This window comes from Bicyclus anynana, chromosome 3 (assembly GCF_947172395.1).
Source record: "Bicyclus anynana chromosome 3, ilBicAnyn1.1, whole genome shotgun sequence".
Lineage (NCBI taxonomy): Eukaryota > Metazoa > Arthropoda > Insecta > Lepidoptera > Nymphalidae > Bicyclus > Bicyclus anynana.
Window position 1 is genome coordinate 6,096,105 of NC_069085.1, and position 23,077 is coordinate 6,119,181.

At 35.4% G+C, this 23,077-nt stretch overlaps 2 protein-coding genes across 4 annotated transcripts in view; one reads left to right on the forward strand and one right to left on the reverse strand.

The window, feature by feature from the left end:
- Positions 1-374: 374 nt before the first annotated feature.
- LOC112054043 (elongation factor Ts, mitochondrial) lies at positions 375-5,863 on the reverse strand. Of its 3 annotated transcripts, XM_024093688.2 has the most exons (5): positions 5,736-5,806; positions 5,270-5,316; positions 4,702-4,851; positions 1,942-2,193; positions 375-980 (listed from the first exon to the last, which is right to left on the reverse strand). In XM_024093688.2, the coding sequence occupies exons 2-5, from the start codon at positions 5,297-5,299 to the stop codon at positions 456-458; spliced, it is 957 nt and encodes a 318-aa protein (XP_023949456.2). In that variant the 5' UTR covers positions 5,300-5,316; positions 5,736-5,806; the 3' UTR covers positions 375-455. The 3 variants fall into 3 exon arrangements, with proteins under 3 accessions (XP_023949456.2, XP_023949457.2, XP_023949460.2); XM_024093689.2 differs by lacking the exon at positions 5,270-5,316 and having other exon boundaries at positions 5,736-5,863; XM_024093692.2 differs by lacking the exons at positions 5,270-5,316; positions 5,736-5,806 and adding an exon at positions 4,923-5,089.
- An 81-nt stretch (positions 5,864-5,944) lies between these two features.
- LOC112054044 (dynein axonemal heavy chain 7) overlaps positions 5,945-23,077 on the forward strand; it is a 48,919-nt gene continuing 31,786 nt past the window's right edge. The window contains exons 1-31 of the mRNA XM_052891300.1: positions 5,945-6,158; positions 6,334-6,538; positions 7,437-7,572; positions 8,140-8,306; positions 9,296-9,449; positions 10,294-10,443; positions 11,002-11,193; positions 11,278-11,406; positions 11,993-12,240; positions 12,806-13,027; positions 13,963-14,044; positions 14,136-14,260; positions 15,031-15,208; positions 15,690-15,811; positions 16,062-16,346; positions 16,625-16,747; positions 16,830-16,983; positions 17,181-17,407; positions 17,600-17,744; positions 17,965-18,093; positions 18,173-18,335; positions 18,528-18,643; positions 18,735-18,894; positions 19,002-19,138; positions 19,451-19,681; positions 19,969-20,134; positions 20,454-20,599; positions 21,192-21,317; positions 21,415-21,537; positions 22,003-22,163; positions 22,557-22,728. Coding sequence (XP_052747260.1) covers positions 5,945-6,158; positions 6,334-6,538; positions 7,437-7,572; positions 8,140-8,306; positions 9,296-9,449; positions 10,294-10,443; positions 11,002-11,193; positions 11,278-11,406; positions 11,993-12,240; positions 12,806-13,027; positions 13,963-14,044; positions 14,136-14,260; positions 15,031-15,208; positions 15,690-15,811; positions 16,062-16,346; positions 16,625-16,747; positions 16,830-16,983; positions 17,181-17,407; positions 17,600-17,744; positions 17,965-18,093; positions 18,173-18,335; positions 18,528-18,643; positions 18,735-18,894; positions 19,002-19,138; positions 19,451-19,681; positions 19,969-20,134; positions 20,454-20,599; positions 21,192-21,317; positions 21,415-21,537; positions 22,003-22,163; positions 22,557-22,728 — 5,088 coding nt within the window. The remainder of the gene's footprint in view (positions 6,159-6,333; positions 6,539-7,436; positions 7,573-8,139; positions 8,307-9,295; positions 9,450-10,293; positions 10,444-11,001; positions 11,194-11,277; positions 11,407-11,992; positions 12,241-12,805; positions 13,028-13,962; positions 14,045-14,135; positions 14,261-15,030; positions 15,209-15,689; positions 15,812-16,061; positions 16,347-16,624; positions 16,748-16,829; positions 16,984-17,180; positions 17,408-17,599; positions 17,745-17,964; positions 18,094-18,172; positions 18,336-18,527; positions 18,644-18,734; positions 18,895-19,001; positions 19,139-19,450; positions 19,682-19,968; positions 20,135-20,453; positions 20,600-21,191; positions 21,318-21,414; positions 21,538-22,002; positions 22,164-22,556; positions 22,729-23,077) is intronic.

Below are 23,077 nucleotides of genomic sequence, written 5' to 3' on the forward strand. Positions count from 1 at the left end.
GCGGTGCTTTAGAAGAACTCATGCTTAGTAATAACTTGCAACGGTTAAATTTGAACAGTGCAAATGCAGATTCACCTCCGAAATTGGCTCCAAGCTGTCCATGCGGCTGTTTTCTAAGACCACACTTGTTAATACCTTTCCGAACGAGGGAAAGAAACACTTTAGAATTGCACGTAGTGTCGCCAGAAATTCTCCATTATCACGGTTATGATTTTGATCCCTCCCAAATAGCAATATTTTGGAAAAAGGACTGCAGAAAGTTTTTATGCAAAGGGTTGAAGTCTCCGGCATATTCAATCAAATTCAAGGATCCATCATCAAGTATACCAACATGTTTAGGCGCTACATGATATTTGGTGTAATAAATAAAATGCTTGTTTGAGGAAAAAAAATATTATTATCTACTTATTGTACAGTTCGTAAAATAAAATGCTTTGCAATGAATGTAATGTCTATTACTGAAGGGTCTGAACTGTGTCTAACGGCTGTTTTTCAAACCCAGGCATTTCTTCTTCCGCTTCTTCGCCGCATGAAAACCTCACATAATCTACAACTTCCAGTTTATTATTCTGAATGATCTCCTCAACAGTGTAGGAAGGATCTAATAAATATTCTTGGAAGATTAGACAAGTCTCGTCATCGGCGTTCTTTGAAGGCTTGTCTTTATCCTTGTCGCCAATCTTTCTAGGCGCACATCCTACAATATGCTGGCATATCTGTTTGCCGACATCTTCTACGTCGTTGGGCTGTTTGTAAGCGAGCAAGGCCCCATATTTCCCTGTAGAATAATCTCTAGGTGTAGACGGCGCGGGGTGGGTGTAAGCAGTAATTTTTACATCACTGCTGTTCGCTTTCCAGCATTCAGCTCGTCGTAAGATGGCATTTTCACCGACAGATCCAATAAACAGTGCCAATACTTCCGAGAGCTTTTTGCCACCATCAGCTGTTAAACCTCCGAGTTGCTCACTGTCCAACTCCAACTGTAAACAAAGTATTAGGTTAAATCTACACTGAGAATAAGACAGTTTGTATGTTGGTATGCTGAGCTGAGCATAATGAAATATAGTGTTACTAGGAGACGCCCGCGACTTTGTCCGCGTGAAATTTAGTTTTTCACAAATCCCTCGGGAACCATGGATTTTTCCGAGATGAAAAGTAGCCCATGTGTTAATCCAGACTAAAATCTATTTCCACTCAGCAAAATTGGTTCAGCAGTTGCGGCGTTAAAGGAATCCATACAAACTTTCGCGTTTATTATAATATTAGTAGGATAATTAGAAGTAGATAGCAAGATAGATGAACATAGGCTATTTTCATTTAGAAAAAGAATATTAAAAAAGAAGTTATGATTAAAGGTTATTGGACCCTCCCTTGTCTTCCTGTCAATTATGTATTTCAGTGTACAACTCACAAAATCAGGCATTACTTTTTGTTGAAAAAAGTTACATGATCATAAAAACAAAAAATCACTATCATAAAGTGATATTGTATTTTGTTGAAATAGCCATGTTAGATGATCACAAAAATTAAAATATGATGAAAAACAATGTAGGTCACGTTTTGTATCATACACCAACGTATATAATTGACAGGCCGGTCATCAGCATGAACGGTTACTATTCTTTGTATGGACATATCTCACTGGCTGACCATGCAAGCACAGAAAGTAGAACACTTGTGACTACTTGCTGCACATATGCTTGCCTTGCGTTTACCACATGCAGGGCACCACCCATTAAGAATTCATTTAACAAATAAGTGAGCTGGAATGTTACTCATGCAAGACAACAAACAACATCATCGCATGAACAATTAAAGAAGAAAATTGTCTTAAGTAATTCTATCAATAACTGTTAATAATTTCAACCATCATTTTACAGCAGAGAATGAAAGATTGGAACAGGGACAATCCAAAACATCATTTAGACGATGATAACTTACTTTTGTAATAGGTCCCTTAGATTGCAAGTTGGTGTGTGCAAACTTGTAACATGCTAATGTTGCATCTTCTAGAACCTTTTGGAACTTATCGTTTTTGGCCACAAAGTCTGTCTCACAGTTGAGTTCCACGAGGGCGCCATGGTTCTTGTCATACTTCACAGCCACCAAGCCTTGGAGAGCTTTGCGCCCGGCCAGTTTAGTTGCTTTAGCCCAACCCATAGCCTGTGCTTGCTCATTCAGCCATGCTTCTGCCTGAAAGCAATAAAATAAAATATTTAATTTTTAATTTATTAATTATAACATTTTTATTTGTTGTTAAACAACAAAGAAACTTAGAAAGAACTTAGAAATACGCAGTCGACGGGATATGATGGAATTAATACAAATATTCTTAAATTATGTTCCTCATATCTTTGTGCTCCGCTACGGCATATTATTAACATGTCATTCCAGCAAGGAATTTTTCCGGATGCTTTGAAATTTTCTGTAGTAAAACCTCTGTTTAAAAAGGGTGAAAAAACAGATATTCAAAACTATAGACCAATTACTCTAATACCGGTTATATCTAAAGTATTCGAAAAGATTTTCCATAATAAATTGTATAATTATCTCATTAAGTATAAACTCTTGTACCCACAACAATACGGTTTTCGAAAAAATAACTCCACCGTCACGGCTTGTTTCGATTTAATCAAATCTGTTACTGAAGGACTTAATGATAAAAACATCACAGTTGCTTTATTATTAGATATGAGTAAGGCATTTGACTGTGTCTCACATGAAATTCTTCTAAGTAAATTATACACTTATGGTATCAGAGGTACGTCATATGATTGGGTAAAGAGTTATCTAACAGATAGGCAACAATATGTTGAAATAACTAGAATCTTAGGTAAACACAAGAAAATATATAAATCGGATCTAAGGACTAACTCTTGCGGTGTACCACAGGGGAGTATACTTGGACCACTTCTATTTTTGTTATATTCTAATGATTTACCCAATTCTGTAAATCATAAATGTATTCAATACGCTGATGACACTACAATTATTATAAAAGCAAATGACCAACAAACAATTGAATTAGAGTCAATTAAAGTACTTCATGACATAACTCACTGGCTTAATAACAATAATTTAAATATTAATCTTAATAAGACACAATTTATAAACTTCAGAACCTACAATAGTAATAACCTTAATATCAATGTAAACTTTAACGGTATTAATATCCAAGAAACGAATACAGCGACTTTCTTAGGTGTCACAATAGACTCCTACTGTAACTGGAAACCACACGTAGACAATGTATGCTTAAAGGTGGATAAATTCACATATCTGCTAAAAAGGCTTCGTGCAACGGTTTCAGAAGCAGCAGCCACTGTTGCCTACCATGCATACGTAGCATCCACATTGAGATACGGATTAATTATGTGGGGAAATTCAGTTGACTCAATTAAAGTATTTAGAGCACAAAAAAGGTGTATGCGTAGTTTATGTGGCGTTGACTATCTAGATAGTTGTCAACCATTATTTAAAAGAAAAAAGATTCTGCCCTTGCCTGCCTTGTACGTGTACGAAATGTGTATTTTTGTAAAAAAGCATAACGATTTATTCCCTCATAAAACTGACCGTCGTAACAATAGGCAAAAGCACAAACTAGAAGTACCGTTACAAAAAATGAGTGTTTATAAAAATAATGTCTACTGTATGGCGGTAAAAATTTTTAACTATTTACCCGAAAAGGCGAAAGATATGACATTGAATGAATTCAAAAATTATATTTTTAATAAATTAATTAATGCAAATATATATAACTACAAAGACTATTTTCAACTGAAATTTTGACTAATTGTAATAATTGACATTTTTTTTTTAAATTGACATAATTTTCTCTTATATTGTTTTTTTTTTGTTTTGTAATTTTGTAGCTTTTGTAATTTAGGTATTGTTCCATCGACACATTTCATAAATATTTTGCACGCCTATAGGCAAGACATGTTTGGATCGAATAATTAATTGTATATTTAATTTTATAACAAGTGTAACCCATGTTTAAAGCAAATAAATAAATTATTATTATTATTATTATTATAAAGATGTCAAAAAATAAATTTTCAGGGCTTCACAACCTTATGATAACTGTTGGATATTCTAAATGTTAGTTTTGTCACTGTCATACTTTATGTTAAACTAGTAAAGTAAAGTAAAGTAAATCTGTTCAGTGATTTGGGCTGTGGGTTGAAAGATCATTATGTCAGTCAGTCACCTTTGAGTTATATATATTTAGACTAGCAGACGCCTAGCGGTTTTCCCCATGTATTCCTGTTCCTATTTGAATATGGGAATAAAATATAGCCCATATTAGTCAGTGAACATAATATAGTTTTCTAATGGCAAAAGAATTTTTAAAACTGGTCAAGTAGTTTAGGAGTTAAATAGTAACAAGAAAAAAATTAAATTTCTTTAAATAATATTAATTTAGACGGCAGAGACAAAGTTTGCTATCAGACTAATCAAAATATATGAATCTTAGAGCCCAATGCTGCTCCCTCATTGGAGCAGCATTGGGCTCTAAGATTCATATATTTCGTTGCCATATTTAGGGTGGAATCCATGTAATACTTAGATATTCATTTCTATTTTCATTATGATTCAATTATTTTTACATTACTGTCATGTTTATACATGACAGTAATGTGAGAGAACTCTTGAATAAAGTTGTACAGAGTTTATAAAGACTTTCTTTAGGAAACATACCTTATCTGAATCATTGTTGTTCATTTCAAGGGCCTTTTTACAGTTGGCAATGGTGTAGCCCGTCTTTTTCCTCAGCTTAGCCAGCAGTGAGGACTCCGCAGCTTGACAGACGGGAGTTATGTGAAGCCGCCTCACCAATTGTAGTATCATCTGTAGCAATAAAACAACCATTATAATGCAATTAACTTTATTACATTAATGTTTATGTTGTTAATGCTCACTCAATATGATATAATGATGTGTTGAGATGTCCTTTTCAGATTATTAGTTGCACTCAATATAAACATTTATTTTTGAAATACTTTTATTAAAAAATTTTTAATGCAAGACAGTGTTTTTAATTTATGTATTTTGTATTAGCATGAGTAATAGGTCTAACAGCCAGTGATACAATAGCTTAAATCAATTCACTCTGTTATGGCTAGGTTTATGATGTCATGGTATATTAAATGTTTGTCAAGGACAAAGCTATACAGATGTATGTGGTATTACTATTTAGTGATACATAAGCCATACAGTAGTTTATATATACACTTTGCGAAGCTTAACACATTCAAATAAATATTACCGTTGAGTAGGATTTGACTTTTTGCTTCATATTATAAACTTTCTAACCTATAAAAGCATAAAATTTAGGTTTGGTTACAAATATTTTGGTTTTGATATCAAAATTTGGCAATAAAATGACATTTTCAAGGCTCCAGATTATACGAACTACATACATTTTGTTAGATACTAAACTTTTTGGATATAAAAGCTGACATCGGCTGACTGTGGCTCTATTAAAAAAATAAAACAGTTGCCATGGAAAATCGATAACAGTTTTCTTAATCAATCAAACGATAAACAAAGTGCAAAGTATTTGCTTAATTAGTTATTAATTTTTTTGATAGTAAATTAAAAATTAAGCTATTATTATAATTTTTTCTGTAGGTCTTAATGATTCGTAACAAATACTAGGATACCAGAGAAAAAGTGAGTTTAACTTCGGTATAAGCTAACGGATCTCAAAGCTGTATTCAGATTTTACTTACAATAGTTTTGTGTTATAAATCAAAGCTTTAATTTAATAAATTGCACAATATTCATAAATTTTCGCAAATCCGCACAGAATTTTGACATAACTAATTTTGAGTTGACAGTTGACATTGACATTGACAATGACATCTCCACAGCATGTCCAACAAAACGTTATGTTAATGCTTTAAATAACATTCACGTTATTTATATAATTTAATAGAATATGCAGAAAAACAAACCATCACGTAAGAAAGGGCAACCAGCTCCTTCTGATGTTAAGCTGCCTAAACTACCAAAAATTCAAATGCCGGAAGATTTCAAAATCAGGACTCGACCTTTATTTTCACTTCCAATGGAAATTTTAAAATTACCCCCGCCACCGAGGAAGTCTATGAAGTCACAGGCTCCTACTGCAGGTCCAAGGAGGAGATCCAGCGGTAACAATTTACATATTTTAGAAAAAATCCAGTTTTCATTAACAAATAATCAATTACTGTGAAATTAAAGATTTAGCACTAATTTAATAAAACATTTAAAAAACACTACACATCATTACCGCAACAATAATAAAACATTTTATAGATTCAATATTTCATTTTGATTTTTTATTAGTGATGCAGAGCTTCACAGCAATGAGGAAAGCCAGAGAAGATTTCAGAGCGAAATTAATGAATCTTATATGTCAATCGGCTCCTGGTGAAGATAGTGATGCAATTCCGTCTGGCGAGGAAAAGAATATGCTACGATATTACTATTACTTGCGATACGGCATAGATACAATACACGTCGCACCTTTGGATAATAAAATGATTTTGCGGTAAGATGTCAGATGCGTTTGCCATTATGTTTCTATTTTCATGTGCTTATGTTTTTACTAACGGGGAACAGTCACGGGCCACGCTGGTAACGGTTAAGGGAACACAAGGCGCTAAATAAACTAGGTCTAGGTACTTACCTACCTACATCGCTTGTAGCATACGGGTGCGTGATTTACAGGGGTGACACCCCTTTTGACACATCAAATGCACCATCCATCTTGGGTTGCATAACCGAATGGGCTATGTGCGAAGCGAAGCGTGGTTGGAATTCACGTCTGCTAAAAACATAGGTAGCAATGGTATGGATAAAATCCTCAATGATTGTAAAATGACGGAACAAACAAGATGCCCTACCACGTGAGAAATGGGAATCCATCGTCTATAAACAGATATCACTTCACAGTTCATAGGTCATGCGAGGAACATGTCCTACAAAGTGCCACCATGTATCCATCATGCAGTAAGGTTTTAAGCCACATTTGCCTGTAAGGCCTCGCCATGCTTGCTTTAAGGAGTACAGCAATGCTCCTTAAAGCAAGCATGGCGGTGGTACTTCCGACGATCTGTTATCACAAAAGCTGTAGGTACTACTACTAACTATTGCAGTGGAGTAGACTGCCTCCCAGGGGCCTTGTATCAAAAATTAAGGGGGCCAAATAGTGACAAGAGGCAAAACCCGAAAATCTCTTTAAGTAGCAGTATTTTTCTCCACGAAGCACCAGATGATGTGAAATTGTAGATTAAATTTTACTAATTTTTGCTATCATACTTAATAGGCCCCTGTAGTCCAGGGGGCCCGTATCATTGATACGGCTGATACGACGGTAGCTACGCTCCTGGACTATTGCCAAATTACTGAGAATTAGGCTTATAATTATTTGATGTCTCTCTTTGCAGTGTTCACAATTTAATATCGATAAAATTGAAAAAATGGAGAGAATGTTTACTGACTGCTACGGATGAGATGCGCGAAGATTTCATGATGAGCATGAAAAAGGCTATCGTCGATTTTGTATTAAAGGACCCTAATACGGTTAGTGTTTTAAGACCATAATGTACAACCTAAAACTATAAATATACCTCATATTCGACTTACTGTCGAGCATGAGTCTTCTATCGGAATGAGAGGGGTTAGGCTAATAGTCCATCATGCTGGCCCAACGCGAATTGGCAGACTTTTCAGGTAAATTCTCAGGTAGGTACCACCTATCCAGGTTTCCTCACGATGTTTTCCTTCACCGTTTGAGACACGTGTTATCTACAAATATTATAACGCCTTGATACTTCTTAATATATGAAGCTGCCTCGCTGGTCCAGTGGTAAGACTATATTTATATTTACTTCGGATCAGGAGGTCCTGATGGTTCGAGTCATTTTGTTTTGGGTCGGACTATGACTATTAAAAATAAAGAAATTTTTATCAAAGAAAACTTTAGTTAAAATTCTCAGTCCGGAAATTGGTGATGTTACGCTACCATGCATCGGAGAGCACGTTAACCTAGAAAAAAGGATGGTAAAGAACGGCCGTACCGCTTTTTTTGCTGGATTTGATTCTAGAACCTCTTTTTTTAGAAATCTTAAAAAAATATAGTTTCTATAGGAAGAGTCTCTAGAAGATGAGGATACACCTCTGAAAAAGGAGTTGGCTATGAAAGACGATGCCTGGAGAAACCGCTACGCAGTCGCTAGGAGATATTTGAATAGAAACCTTCATAGTGTCAACCCCTGTATTGCTCAAGTGTTGCAGATTTGGTGGAAACAATATAAGTAAGCATATAACTATTACATAGATATACCTACATACATCTATGTCAATAATTGTATATCTATGTCTAGACCTGTACAACCGCGAATAATTTTAATAAAAACGAAGCGCGCGCTCGCTATATTTATAATATTATTAGATACTAGCGGACGCCTGCGACTTCGTCCGCGTGAAACCCTACTTTTACCCCTATCCTACCCCTAACCTACCCCTACTCTACCCCTACCGTACCCCTACCCTACCCCTACCCTATTAAAGGCTTAAAAATTGAGTAACTTCTCCCGCTTTCCCAACATTTCCCTTCACTGCTCTGTTCCTATTGATTGTAGCGTGATAAAGAGTATACTATAACCTGCCCAGGAGTGTGAAGAATAATTGTACTAAGTTTCGTTAAAATCCGTCGAGTAGTTTTTGTTTTAATAACGAACATACCACGCGGCGAAAGCTTAAAAAATTGAGTAACTTCTCCCGTTTTCCCAACATTTCCCTTCACTGCTCTGCTTCTATTGATCGTAGCGTGATGAAAAGTATACTAAAACCTGCCCAGGAGTATAAAGAATAATTGTACCAAGTTTCGTTAAAATCCGTCGAGTAGTTTTTGTTTCTATAAAGAACATGCAGACAGACAGACAGACAGACAGACAGACAGACAAAAATTTTACTGATTGCATTTTTGGCATCAGTATCGACCAATAATCACCCCGTGATAGTTATTTTGGAAATATATTTCATGTACAGAATTGACCTCTCTACAGATTTATTATAAGTATAAATGCTAATGAAAAATTGTATAATATTGTCAGTGTGTGTACCTGTTCGTTTTAAGCAAAGTAAGAAACAAGTTCCGAGTTCTCCTTCTATTCCGTAGTTATCTTTTTTGACAATAACTAATCGTATTTGTAAGAGTAAATTATAAATAGTACCTATATCCCAGTCAGCTAATATCCCAAATTTTACCAAGCATGGCAAAATTATATATTTTCTTCCCAAGTGACCTCCGGTTGATCAGCATGAAGGACATAATGATGACAAACGAAGCGTATGAGCTGCAGGATTTCTGCTTCGTGTGCAAGCGACACATCGAGGCGGCGGGCAACGTGCTGTCCCTGCAATGGCTGCCTACTTTACAGGCGGTCTTCTTACAGGTATCTATGGAAGCTTTATCGATGTCGCTCTGAGGCAAATTAAGATGTCTCACCATCTTGATTTGCCTTAGAGCGACATCGATTAAGCTTTCCTATCCTTTTTCGATGGCAAATTAGGATGGTGAGATCCTATCTCTTTTTTTATTCTTTACAAGTTAGCCCTTGACTACAATCTCATCTGATGGTAAGTGATGCTGCAATTTAAGATAGAAGCGGATAACTTGTTAGGAGTGGGATGGAAATCCACACCCATTTCAGTTTCTACACGACATCGTACCGGAATGCTAAATCGTTTGGCGGTACGTCTTTGCCGGTATGGTGGTAACGAACCACGTGCGAAGCCTCCCACCAGCCAAAATATCTAAAGATTTCTAATGTGTTCTAATTTAAATAAGGGTAGGTATGTGTTACCAACAGTGCCGGATTAAGCAATGTTCCGCGCTCTGAAAAATTATTCTGTCATAGGCGATGATAATTTCAGTAGTCACTGAATAATTGGAGTTCAAAAGCATTTTACGCATTATTGATTCATCACCATCATCATCATCATTATCATCATCATATCAGTCAATGGACGTCAACTGTAGGACATAGGCCTTTTGTAGACTTCCAAACATCACGGTTCTAAGCCGCCTGAATACATTTGATCCCTGTGACTCGCTTGATGTCGTCATTCCACCTGGTGGGGGGCTCGCTTCTAGTACTACGCCATCACTACGCTTTCTAGTACGAGGTCGCCATTCCAGCATCTTGGTACCCTAACGTCCATCGACTCTTCGAACTATGTGCCCACCGACTCATTGAGGTATGTCGAATAATTACAGTGATTTTCTGATTTATCTAGGGTAGTAAGAAGAAACAGATACCGGATCCAAAACAAGTTTCCAAAATGAAAAAGTTTTATAACTGTTTATCCTGCATCATGACATACAATCTTCAGACCTTGTGCCTTAAATCCATGAAGGACTTTACCGAGTACATCTTAGATGTTGGGGTATGCTAACTTTTTTATTTAGTGGATGCCAGCGACTTCGTCGGAGTTCTTTTTTCTACCTTTGTCTGATAAACCTACGTCTCTACGCCCAACCTGCTTCAACCTTGCTACTTACTTGATCTACCCGCAAAACTACATGAAAATCGGTTTATTTGATGAATAGATGCTACTGAGAATGCAAGCTTAAGATGAGCCGTACATTCTAAGGTTGCCACAGATTACGTGTTTCAAGTTATTTGAACCCATTACCTACTGAGGGTTCAGATGTCGGTCATTTCTGAACTATTAAACTTCTTCAGTTTAAATATTTATGCAATAATCTTTAAAGTATCTTCATTGTAACAAAAAAATAATTAGTGCTACGCGTTTACAGCTAGTAGACATTTTAACTTTCATCCTCTCTAACTTTCCTTTAAATTTAACTCAAATTACCTTGAAATTGCATGCACGTAGGAATACTGATAGAGCAAAGCTACAAAAGTATCAGATCAGAGCAAATTTGAAATCTCATCCTTTATATAAGGAAGAATGATCTCATGATTTGTATTTTGTTTTAAGGGAATGAACCAAGGGTTCGTTATAAACTTGGCATTCAAAGACGACGCGATAGGATTTGAACCAACTTTCAAGCAATTTCGAGATCAGCTTTGCCTTTTATACGACTTTATTATTGACGCATGCCGACAATCGCCGCGTTTGGAAACTCTGTTGTACCAGGATTATGTTATTACAAATAGAGCTACTCTCAGGGTAAGATGCATTTAAAAAATCATAAAAAATAATTATATCTAATGTAAAAAATGCGACAATGTTAATAAAATATATTTTTAATAGCCAATTATTGACAATGATATTGTGGAAGACTACAAGACGAAAGTAGCGGATTTGATTAATGAACAGAGAATTGGACCAGAACTCCGCGTGCAAGATTTCGATAGCTTCGTCTGTTTACTCAACGGAGAGGTGAGTTATTTCCAACTGTATAATCTTACTACTTTCGAAAAACTGTTTAATCTGATATTTAAATGTTAAACATTAAATGATAATTAAATGTTCCAATTGTATAACCTTTCTTCTTTCCGAGAGTAAATTTTAGTTACTTTATCTATTGCAAAGCAACAGTGCTACCGTATACTCAGGTCTACGGTTCCATGAAGTTTGTAAAAGTTTGCGTAAAAAAAGGTACGGCAAAAATGCATACTTCGATAGTCTCATGGGAATCAACTGTTCTTCTAGTACTTCCTGTTGATGTAGAACTATAATATTTGGCAAGTAACATCGGGGATATTCATCATCATAAATCACAAGTACAAGAACAAAATCACACAATCGCACTTATCCTAGATCAGGCGCTCTGAGGAGTTGAGAGTGTATGTATACCTATATTATTATGACCGCATTCTATTCACGGTTTTGAACTCAGAAAACCATGCAGTTATACCCCACTCCCTTCAATATCGATAAATGGACTAAGCTTATACTTCGGCAAAAAATTTATTGTTTGTTTTAATAAGAATAACCACTTGTTATATTTGTTTCTGAAATTCAGTCTCAAGGTCAAGTTGAAAGTTTCATAAGCTCTTGCCCCGAGAAAACGTTTGAAGAATACTGCAAAGAAGCTGTAAAATACGTCACTGTGGCGAAGGAAATTCCTTCCAAGCTGGAGGGGACCATAGTGATCGGAATGTTCCGGATGCAGCGAGGAGATCTGATCAACACCTTGCGCGGGGCGGCCACGCGGCTCGCTAACACCTTGCTGAGGAGGATGACTGAAGATTATCAGAACATCATTAAAGCGTTAGTGTTATTACTGACAATATTTTATGTATCCAATAGGCATTTCATATTTATTAGTTTATAAGACTGTTTTACCAGAGAGTTTATTAGTTTTAGTTCGTCAATGCGTTCTGTTTCTGCATTCAGCACGTGGATTCCCACAACTGGAAAATATTTGAGTGATGAGCATGGGTGTTTTCCAGTGTCTGGGTGTATTTATACATTTTAAAAGTATTTATATATGTATCCATATATTATATTATATTATATATCCATAACACAGGCTATACGATTACTTTTGGGGCTATGTAGTGATATAAGTACTGTGTAAGTATACCTATTTATTTATTTAAGCCTATTATTTATTTTCTTTGTCACTTGATATCAAGTAAGACTGGAAAAATGACAAAACTTACGCCTAGAATACGAGTATCTGTTAATCCAGATATATTTCATTCTAAAATATCAGCTTAATCGCTTCAGTAGCCGCAGTGTAGAGTAGGAACAAACATATACTCTTACACACAAACTTTCGCCTTTATAATACTAGTGTGATTATAATATTAGTCTCAATTTTCCTTTAAAGAATTTATGATGAGTACGCTTCGATTGCGAATACTTTACTGACACCGCCGCAAGATACAGCAGCTCTTATGGAACTGATTGAATACAACAAAAAGGTAGAAGAGAAGCTGATGGAAGAAATGGAGGACAAACTACGGAACGTGATGCGATATATTGTGTTCCTGAGTGATTACACCGCATTCACTCCTCTAGAAATGAAAGCGAATAATCAGTCCTTCCATTGGTAGGTTATTCTTTCATACTTAAAGTATAACATCGAATAGACCATATTAGTGTTTTATCGCTAGATCCGTTGTTAGCGTTCCGTTTTAAAAGACGGGTAATTGCCTCTCGATCACTAGGGTTCATTTACACGAGCAGCACGTCGCCAACGGCAGCTGGTAACTTCTTGCGACGACTGCAAAGGGCGGCAGTCTAAGGCAGTCAACGGCAGTCGAATGCTTCGGCGGCAATCGGCGGCAGTCAACGGCAGTCGACGACCGCCGTCGACGGTCGCCGAGATATGGTCGTCGGTAGCAGTTGCTGCTCGTGTAAATGAACCCTTAGCCGTGTGCCGCAAGATATTTATCTCTTTCTATTCATATATAATATGGGTTTTATTTTTTTTCTCTTTCATCTGGTATGTATGTTGGCCCGATAAAAAAAAGAAACTGAAGTGGACTATCATTTAAAATCATACATTTTTTACAGGACTTTATTTTTAAATTGGGTCATCATAATTAAAAAAAATAATAATTATAGCACTAAAGCTTTTCTACAAAACAGGAACAATCATTATTTTAATAAAGAAAATGGTATCATAATACTTTGGTAAAAAATGCGATTAAAAATTATAACTTGGTCACCTTACGCATTTTTTCAAAACTAACCATATTAGTTTTAGATAATTAGGCGGTTTATCTCCCACTTACGTTTTACCAATTAATTAAGAGACACTTTGTCCCCCCAAGTGTCAAGTGGCACGTCGATTCTCTTTCTACGATCGCTAACTCTTCGAAAACCAGAAAGATGTATGGGAATGACATTTGCTATCGACAATTCACGTGATCAAGATCTGTCATTCTTATACATTTTTTCGATCGCAGAAAGAGAATCGACATGCCACTTGGCTAGGGAGCTTTATACCTAATACTTATCACGTTGCATAAAACCGAACAGGTATGGACGTATGCCAGGCGTTGTGGAAGAGTGCAAAGTAATTTGTGACCAAAAGAAAATCGAGTATCAAGACTTGCTACAAGTAAGTTTAATTATTATAGATACTAACGACTTGCCAAAATAATAAGCCAACCAAAATAAAAATAACAAATGTTTGTGTTAATTTTTCCCAGGTCCGTATTGGCAAATTTATCGAAGACTTGGACATTTACGAGACACAAAGCGAAGAGCTCAAATATTGGGGTGACATTAATGAACTTCCGAAATACGTTACACGTGCTCGCCGCTTGGATGAAAAGTAATTTCTAAATATAAAGGGTGCTCGGGAGTATTTTCCATAACTTCAAGGTGTTGACGAGTCGCCTTAAAGGAGCCGAACGGCCTAATATTTATTTAACTAAAAAATAAAAACCATTTATGTTTAACATAAATATATAATAGCATATACAAAGTAATTCTAATAATTACGACTTGCAACACACACTTATATCTATCGTTGTAATTTAAAATTTGGCTACGTCATAATTATAAGAATACGTTTAAGAGACACAATTTAAGATCTATTTTAAAATAGATAAGAAATATTATTTACTCCGAAAATATTCATTATAAGATACATGTTCCTTGAACGTTTTGAATTAATTTTCGTTAAAGAATATAATGCTAGAGTTAATGAAAAATACTCCCGAGCACCCTGTATTTTAAACTAGCTGACGCCCTGCGGTTTCACCGCCGTACTTCTCGTGAGAATACGGGCATAAATATAGTAATAATAATAATAATAAAATCCTTTATTCAGCTAAAAAATACAAATTAAAAAAGAAGAAGAAATTACAAACTAATACTAACAGAGCTTACAAACTACTTAAATATACATACTTAAATTACAAAGTTCCTCTGTCTGTACTTAGTATAGCATGTGATTCTCAAGAATAACTTGGCTTTTTAGTGGTAAAAGAATTTTCAAAATCAGTTCAGTGATCCACAGATTACCTACAACCTGACAAACACACTAACTTTATATCTTTATTGTATTAGTATAGATAATTATAATTTTATTAATTTTAGATTATCCCAGGCTTTAACTAAAATTGATCAATTTAACGAAGAAGAAACATCTTTTCGCTGGGAATTATCGCAATATCCGAAAAGGAAAGCTATATATGATAGACTTGTACCGTTCAAAAAATTGTTTGATGCAGGATATGATTTTCTAGACAAACATAATACATGGATGACTTCGAAGGTAAAACATTACAATAGAACTGGACTTGAAGCCATTTGGCATGTCAATTCTCTTTCTACAAACTCTTTGAAAACTAAAAAAATACGTCGGGATGAAAGATCAATAATATGATCACGTGGCCTATCGATAACGAATGTCATTGCCAAACATATTTTAATTTTGGAAGCGTTTTCGATTGTAGAAATGGAAACGACATGCCACATGGCTATTTATTCACTAACTTTGACGTATATTAATTAGTTGACCTATACGAACTTGAGATTCTATGTAACATATGTCATCCGGTGCCTACTGACCACCCTTCGTGGATATCATACAGTAGGTAGATGAAATTTCTCAGTCGATTTGATGTTTATTTTATTAGGTTGTTAATAAAGACTAAATATAGTATAGGCCAGCTGGTTAGATATTAAGTGCATTATATTTAAAAACTTAAATACGAATAGCATTGCACTTTCTAATTTTTGGTATTTATTTATAGGTAGGAAGCTTCGATCCTGAAGATATAGAAGGTGATGTTAGTTACTTTTACAAAACGGTATATAAACTAGAAAAATCATTCCAAGAAGTACCTGCAACATTCCAATTGGCCCAAGCAGTAAGGTGCGCATAAAAATAATACTGAAAAAAAACATAGAGCTAAGTTAAGCCTAACAAATTATTTTTGTTAAATTCAAATTATATGGATACATATAATAGTAATATAGACGATAGATCAATATTTAATTTGATCTTATAATGCGCGATAGTATTTAGCCTAATACTCGTATTATATTCATGGAGGAAAGCGTTGGTTGTACCTAATATCCCTTTTTAGTGCAGAAATTTGTATCTTCTACAATATTGGTTTCAGAACAAAAATGGAAGACTTTAAGACACATATGCCAATCATTCAAACTCTGGGTAATCCTGGTATGAAACCGAGACACTGGGAGAAAGTGTCAGACATTGTCGGATTTCCGATCCTTGTGGATGATGAATTGTCTTTAGCAAAAGTCATTGATTTTAACCTTGTCGATTATATCGAAAAGTTTGAAAGCATATCGGAGGCGGCGACAAAAGAAAACAATCTTGAAAAAGCTCTCGATAAGATGATCAAAGAATGGGCTGAACTTAAATTTGAAATTTTACCATACAAGTAAGTGTGTTGTATTATTGAAGATGATGAGGTACTTATGAAAAATATACATATTAAGAACTCGCAAACAGAAAGAGTTCATTCGTTCTGAGTTCTGCATTGTGTGTTCTTTACAGCAACGCACAGATAGACCGTTGCCTCCTGCACGGTTGTATAAAGTTGTAAAGTTGCGTAAAACACTAAGCTGAGAATGCCTGAACTCATTGTCTTTGGGCAAGTTCAGATTTCTTTAAAACATGACTTTAGGTGCTACTTAAAATACTATTTTATCATTACAGAGATACCGGTACCTACATTTTGTCCAGCGTTGATGAAATACAGCTATTATTAGATGATCATATAATTAAAACACAAACGATGAAGAATTCACCTTATATTAAACCATTTGAAGAGATTATCATGTAAGTTCACATTTTATATTAATTACTTTTACTTACTTGCATACATTATCTGGAAATGTTAATTATAATATTAATATTTCAGTGATTGGGAATCAAAACTGATATTACTTCAGGAAATTTTAGATGAATGGTTGAAAGTTCAAGCCACGTGGATGTATTTGGAGCCTATCTTCTCGTCTCCAGATATTCAGCAACAAATACCTGAAGAAGGACGCAGATTTAGTGCTGTTGATAAGGTAATGTGTCAAACAATTAGATGTATTGAATGAATTTCTACAACTTTTACTAAATTATTATGCTTTTTGATTATGTTTGTTTATCACACGAGTACAATTTGCATCATTATTAAAGTTTTGTTGTAAACATCAACAGACTCTTCTTAGAATAGTAAAGCTATCTTACATATTTTACGTTTTTACAATACAAATAACAGATGTGGCGTGAAATAATGAAAGCTGGATACACAGAACCGAGGGTATTAGACGTAATTACGATAGATAAGATGCTGGACCGTCTGCGAAAATCGAATAATCTGTTAGAGATGGTTCAGCGAGGTCTTAACGCTTACCTGGAGAAGAAGCGTCTATACTTTCCACGTTTCTTCTTTCTATCCAATGACGAACTTCTGGAAATCCTTTCTGAAACAAAAGATCCAATGCGGTGTGTACTTTGTATTTTTTTTTTACGTTTCTGTCTTTTCATACCTACGAGAACCTGTCATAAAGAAAAGTTCAATCTTAACTAAGCTCCCTAATTGATCGCTCCCAAAAATTAAGGGGATCAAAACTACTTTTTCTGTTTCATGCTTTGATTTATTCATTGTATAAATTTTCATTTTATCACCAATAACAGTGTACAACCTCACCTCAAGAAGTGCTTCGAAGGTATCGCAAAGCTTAACTTTACCGAAGACATGGTGGTCACGCATATGAAATCTTCTGAAGGAGAAGTCGTTGCACTGACGATGACTATAAATACAGCAGCTGCTAGGGGCCAGGTATTTTTTTTAGATAAACAATGTAAAAATCCTGTATTTATGACACTTTATTTACTTTAGCATAACATTTTGAACAATATTAAAAGTTACGACAGAAATAACAAATTAAAAACTGATTTCGATATTTTCGTGAAAAACTTCATATACTCGTAGATGTCACCCTAATCTTGTTGGATAACTAACCTCAAATTATTATCGTGTCTTTTTTATACAAAATTAGGTGGAAAAGTGGTTGTTAGAACTCGAGAAATCAATGAAAGCGTCTGTACATCACGTCGTGGCACTTTCATACGACAATTACTTGGAGTGTCCTCGAGAACGATGGGTGCTCATCTGGCCAGGACAAGCTGTAAGTAGAAATTACCTCAATTTAGTTTTTATCTCCTGACTTTAGATTAAAATTAGAGCAATTTGATTTTTCTGTATAGGTGCAATGTATAGCAATGACATTTTGGACCTCTGAAGTGACAGATGCGATTCACATAAGCGTGAAGGCTATGAGAGCTTACTGGGACAAATGTAACTATCAGATATCAAAAATTGTTGATTTAGTACGCGGTGCACTGAGTTTACAAAACCGGATTACTCTTGGTAAGTAACTTCGTTTAATATAATAATTTTATTTGTAGATACCCATTTCTCACTCAGGGTTAGCTTGACGTATCAAGTGTAACGTATCTAAATACGAACCGGGACGTGATAGCTTCAGGCTTGAATCTTGTATAATTCAGACTAGGTTCTAGCTACTACCTACAATTGAACGTGTGTTTTCTTTTGTTGCAGGCGCGTTAGTAGTACTTGATGTGCATGCCAGAGACGTGCTTATGGAGTTAATTGACTATAATGTGCAACTTGACAATGACTTTAACTGGTTGTCGCAGATTAGATACTATTGGGAGGTAATTACGACAAAACAAATGAAATTGTCACTAAATAAATATACTTCAGATGAACTGGAAATTTTAATACTTTTATTGTATCTTGTTTTAGTTACAAGAGGAAGACAATAGCATGCAAATAGCAACGCGCATGATAAATTCGCAACTTATGTATGGCTATGAGTACCTTGGCAACACTGGCCGGCTGGTGGTCACACCACTGACTGATCGATGTTTTAGAACTCTCTTCGGAGCATTGCATTTGAATTTGGGTATATTGATGACCGTCTATCAATAAGCATTGGATGAATTCGTAGATTTTGATCATTTAATAACGAAATCTTGTGATCTATAGTTTGATGTTCATTATTCTCATTAGGTGGAGCCCCTGAAGGCCCAGCTGGCACAGGAAAGACTGAGACTACAAAAGATTTGGCTAAAGCGGTCGCAAAGCAGTGTGTTGTCTTCAATTGTTCCGATGGTCTGGATTACCTTGCTCTCGGCAAATTTTTCAAGGTATTCTTACTCATTTAGTATTTAATATTTTGATCCTTATAAAGAAACTTTTCATTCAATGGATTTACGGTCCCAATGGAGCCCAGGATATGTGACCAAAGGGTAGGGACCAAGGGGAAGGGTTAAGAAATTCCCTTACAACTTCTTTTGTCCCTGCACAGACAAATTAATAATACAAACATACATTTAGCAACATATATTTAGACAAATAGCATTTTCCAAATAGGTACGTAAATACTTATTGACTTTGAAAGTAGCAGCCAATACGAGATTTTGATTTGAAATGATGAGTTAAAGTTTTTCTACATATAGGGTTTGGCTTCGTGTGGTGCATGGTCATGCTTTGACGAATTCAATAGAATTGATCTGGAGGTGCTGTCCGTAGTGGCGCAGCAGATTTTGTCTATTCAGCGCGGCATCAATTCTGGAGCAACGGAACTTCTATTTGAAGGAACTTTGCTTAATTTGGACAAATCTTGTGCTGTTTTCATCACTATGAATCCTGGTTACGCTGGACGATCGGAATTACCAGATAATTTGAAGGTAACAGATGGAAGATAATTTACTTAGATTATTTTCTCAGATTTTGTAGGATTAATTTCTCAGATTTTGTGATTTGACTTTCTGTTGAACCAATGGTCGAAAACCGTATCTCATACAACATAGGTAGTCCTTGCTCATGCCTTTAATTTGACTTCACAATGTCAACTAAAATTTTTTGCTGATTTGATATATTATATAGATACTTTAATTGAATTCTTTTTTACTGATCCAAGATCAAATTGCACAAATCCGATTATTACGACATCTGTTATATTTTGATATTTTAGGCGCTTTTCCGATCTGTGGCTATGATGGTTCCGGACTATGTGCTGATATCGGAAATCGAACTTTACGCGTTCGGATATCTGAACGCTAAACCGCTGGCTGTTAAGATTGTCGCCACTTACAAACTTTGCTCCGAGCAGCTGTCTTCTCAGAGTCATTACGATTATGGTACATTTTTAGTAATAACATTAATAAATCCATTTATTTTATTTTATTTATTACATTCTATTTATTTTATTTAGCTGAATCATCATCATCATCAGCCGATGGTCGTTGACTGCTGGACATGGACTCTCTAACACCACGATCTTGACTCGTTGATCAATTGTTACTGGTCAACTGATCCCACTAGGTAGATCAACGACACCAAACTTTTACAATGGACTTTTAGAGAAAATATATATCTATATTTTAGTGGATCCCACTCATGGGAAAATGTTGTGGAGCGATCTTTAGTGGCACCTACTTATCATAAGTTTTGGTTCAGGTATGCGTGCTGTGAAATCGGTACTCCGCGCTGCCGGTGCGCTAAAACTACGATATCCCGACGAAGTGGAAGACGTTATTCTGTTGCGTTCCATCAAAGACGTCAATCTTCCCAAGTTCTTAGAGCATGACGTGCCACTATTTATGGTAAGCTGCATTATGGGAAGGAATTTAGTAAAATTCGTTATATATTTGAGATACAGAAGTAAAATTACTTAAAAAACATAAAAAATCGTTCAAGATTACGGTATTTCGTTTGCAAAATATGCCTGACTTTATTCTGATTGAGGAGTAATTAAGAATGAATTAAAAATTAAAAAAGAAGAGAAGAAAGGGGGTATTGGGCGAGACCAAAAGCTTTAGTCATAGGCGAGCCTTAAGACTCAAATAATGGACGTAACGTCTCTCTAAGAGCGTCTCCTGTTAGTCCATAGCCTCGGCTAGGAGGGATAATTGAAACGTTGTGATATATGCGTTAGGTGATGTCATATAATGCCTACATGATATGCAGTATCTATACTTTCAAGTGAAGTATGAAATTACGATAATGTAAGCATAAGGCATATTCTGCTCAAAATACCCAATCGGAACTCAAAAATGGGCGAAATCGCTTAGGCGTCCTTTTTATCAAATTGTCAATATCCATTTAGAGGCTTAGAAAGAAAAATAACATTTAGCCTATATTTTTGGTGATAATTTGGGATGTTAGATAGTTTCTGTAACCATAAAACCATTTTAGGGTATCATAGGAGATCTATTTCCTGGACTACCTTTGCCGGAAGCAGGCCTGCCACATTTAGTAGCATGTTTAAAGGAAGCATGCGGACCTCTTAACTTACAAGCTAATGATTTCTTCATAGAAAAGGTGAGAGATTTTATATTCATTTCAGCAGCCTATTATTAGACCGATATTTAAATTTGTAAAAGTTATAACGATTTACATTATGTGACTCCTTTTATAGGTTCTTCAATTATACGAAATGATTCTTGTAAGACACGGCTTGATGTTGGTAGGATTTCCATTCTCAGGCAAAACTAAATGTTACCATGCGCTTGGTGCTGCTTTGGGATTGGTTGCTGAAAAGGTTAGTTACACAATATTTTGCTTAATGAAATCATGACTTTACGTTGTTTTTAGGTATTGTAGTTATAATTTTTCATAATTTGTGACGTGACGGGTAGCAGCGATAGTGATTGTACCATTATTTTGTGGCAGAGGAAACACCTCGAGCAGGTCCCAGGACTTGTGATCTTGGGAGTAAGTTTAACGTAAAGTAGTGCCCGACATGTTCTCCATGCCCACACTAAACAATTTATGATAAACAATAATTACAACACAACACTATCAATAATTACAACACAACAGGTTATAGTACAAAATCACTAACGCGACTGGCAGCGTTACGGTTTATACGCTGCCTCACAAACAACTGAGCTCAAGTTATCAAATAGCCACTTATTTATACCAATACTGATATCTCCCCTCTATAATAACATAAATAATAATAATACCACCTGTAATCGAGGAACTTGTAACATTGTCAATGTAGGGTTTGATGGAAGAGAATGCGGTAGAATGGACTGTCATAAATCCGAAATCCATAACAATGGGTCAGCTGTATGGACAATTTGATCCAGTTTCTCACGAGTGGTCCGATGGTATTCTCGCTGTTAGCTACAGAGCGTTTGCAGTTTCAACCAATGATAACAGGTAATAACCATTTTATATACATAACATATCATATTAATCTGTGGAAATAACAGTTAATAAATTACGTAGCACATGTTTTCCATTAAATTAATAACAATACGACAAGATAAAATAGAATTGATTTATCCAAGTATAGACAGGCTGCATGATCAACATTACTGTCCTCAGACCCTTTGAATCAAAGAAAATTAAAAGCAATTTTTCTGACATTCTCACAATTATTTTCGTACCTACTCTTAAATTTTCTTTCATACAAAAATATTACAATTGCGAATAAAAACGAAGGGGTTGGGCTAGAAGGTCGAAACTTTACGATAATACTTTCTTTCTTATATCTACCAAATATATGATTGCATTAATCATGGTTCATTTATGTATTATGTTTAATAATAGAAAGTGGTTGATCTTCGATGGTCCAGTGGATGCAATTTGGATAGAGAATTTGAATACTGTACTGGATGATAACAAGAAACTTTGCCTCATGAGCGGCGAGATTATTCAGCTTGCGCCCACAACCAATCTTGTGTTCGAGCCTATGGATCTTGAAGCTGCTTCGCCTGCAACTGTACGTATGTTTAACCCCCGACGCAGAAAGGGGTGTTATAGGTTTGACGTGTCTGTCTGTCTGTCAAAGGTGAATAACCGAATGTCGGCAAATATACTCGAGTGGGGTCTCAAATGAAAGCGCACTGAAAGAGAATATTGATGACTTGGTCGAGAGTGTAATTAATAATTTCATGACCTTGGGGGCATATAAAATTTTTCAATTTTATGTTATTATAATAATTGTTGATTAAACAAGCAAAAGACGCATCTGATTGTAATTGAAAAATCTTTAGAAGAGCAAAAGCTCGGCGCTTGTTTACTGAGATACGTACTCGAAAATGTTAAGTCTGTACCTGTAATTTATCCTT

Bases quoted from the DNA above. Each gene is read 5' to 3' on its own strand.
- LOC112054043 (XM_024093688.2), bottom strand. From the start codon at position 5,299: ATGAAGCAAAAAGTCAAATCCTACTCAACG. The intron at 2,194-4,701 runs GTATGTTTCCTA...TATTGCTTTCAG, and splicing joins ACAACAATGATTCAGATAAG to GCAGAAGCATGGCTGAATGA. The intron at 981-1,941 runs GTAAGTTATCAT...CTTTGTTTACAG, and splicing joins CTAAGGGACCTATTACAAAA to TTGGAGTTGGACAGTGAGCA.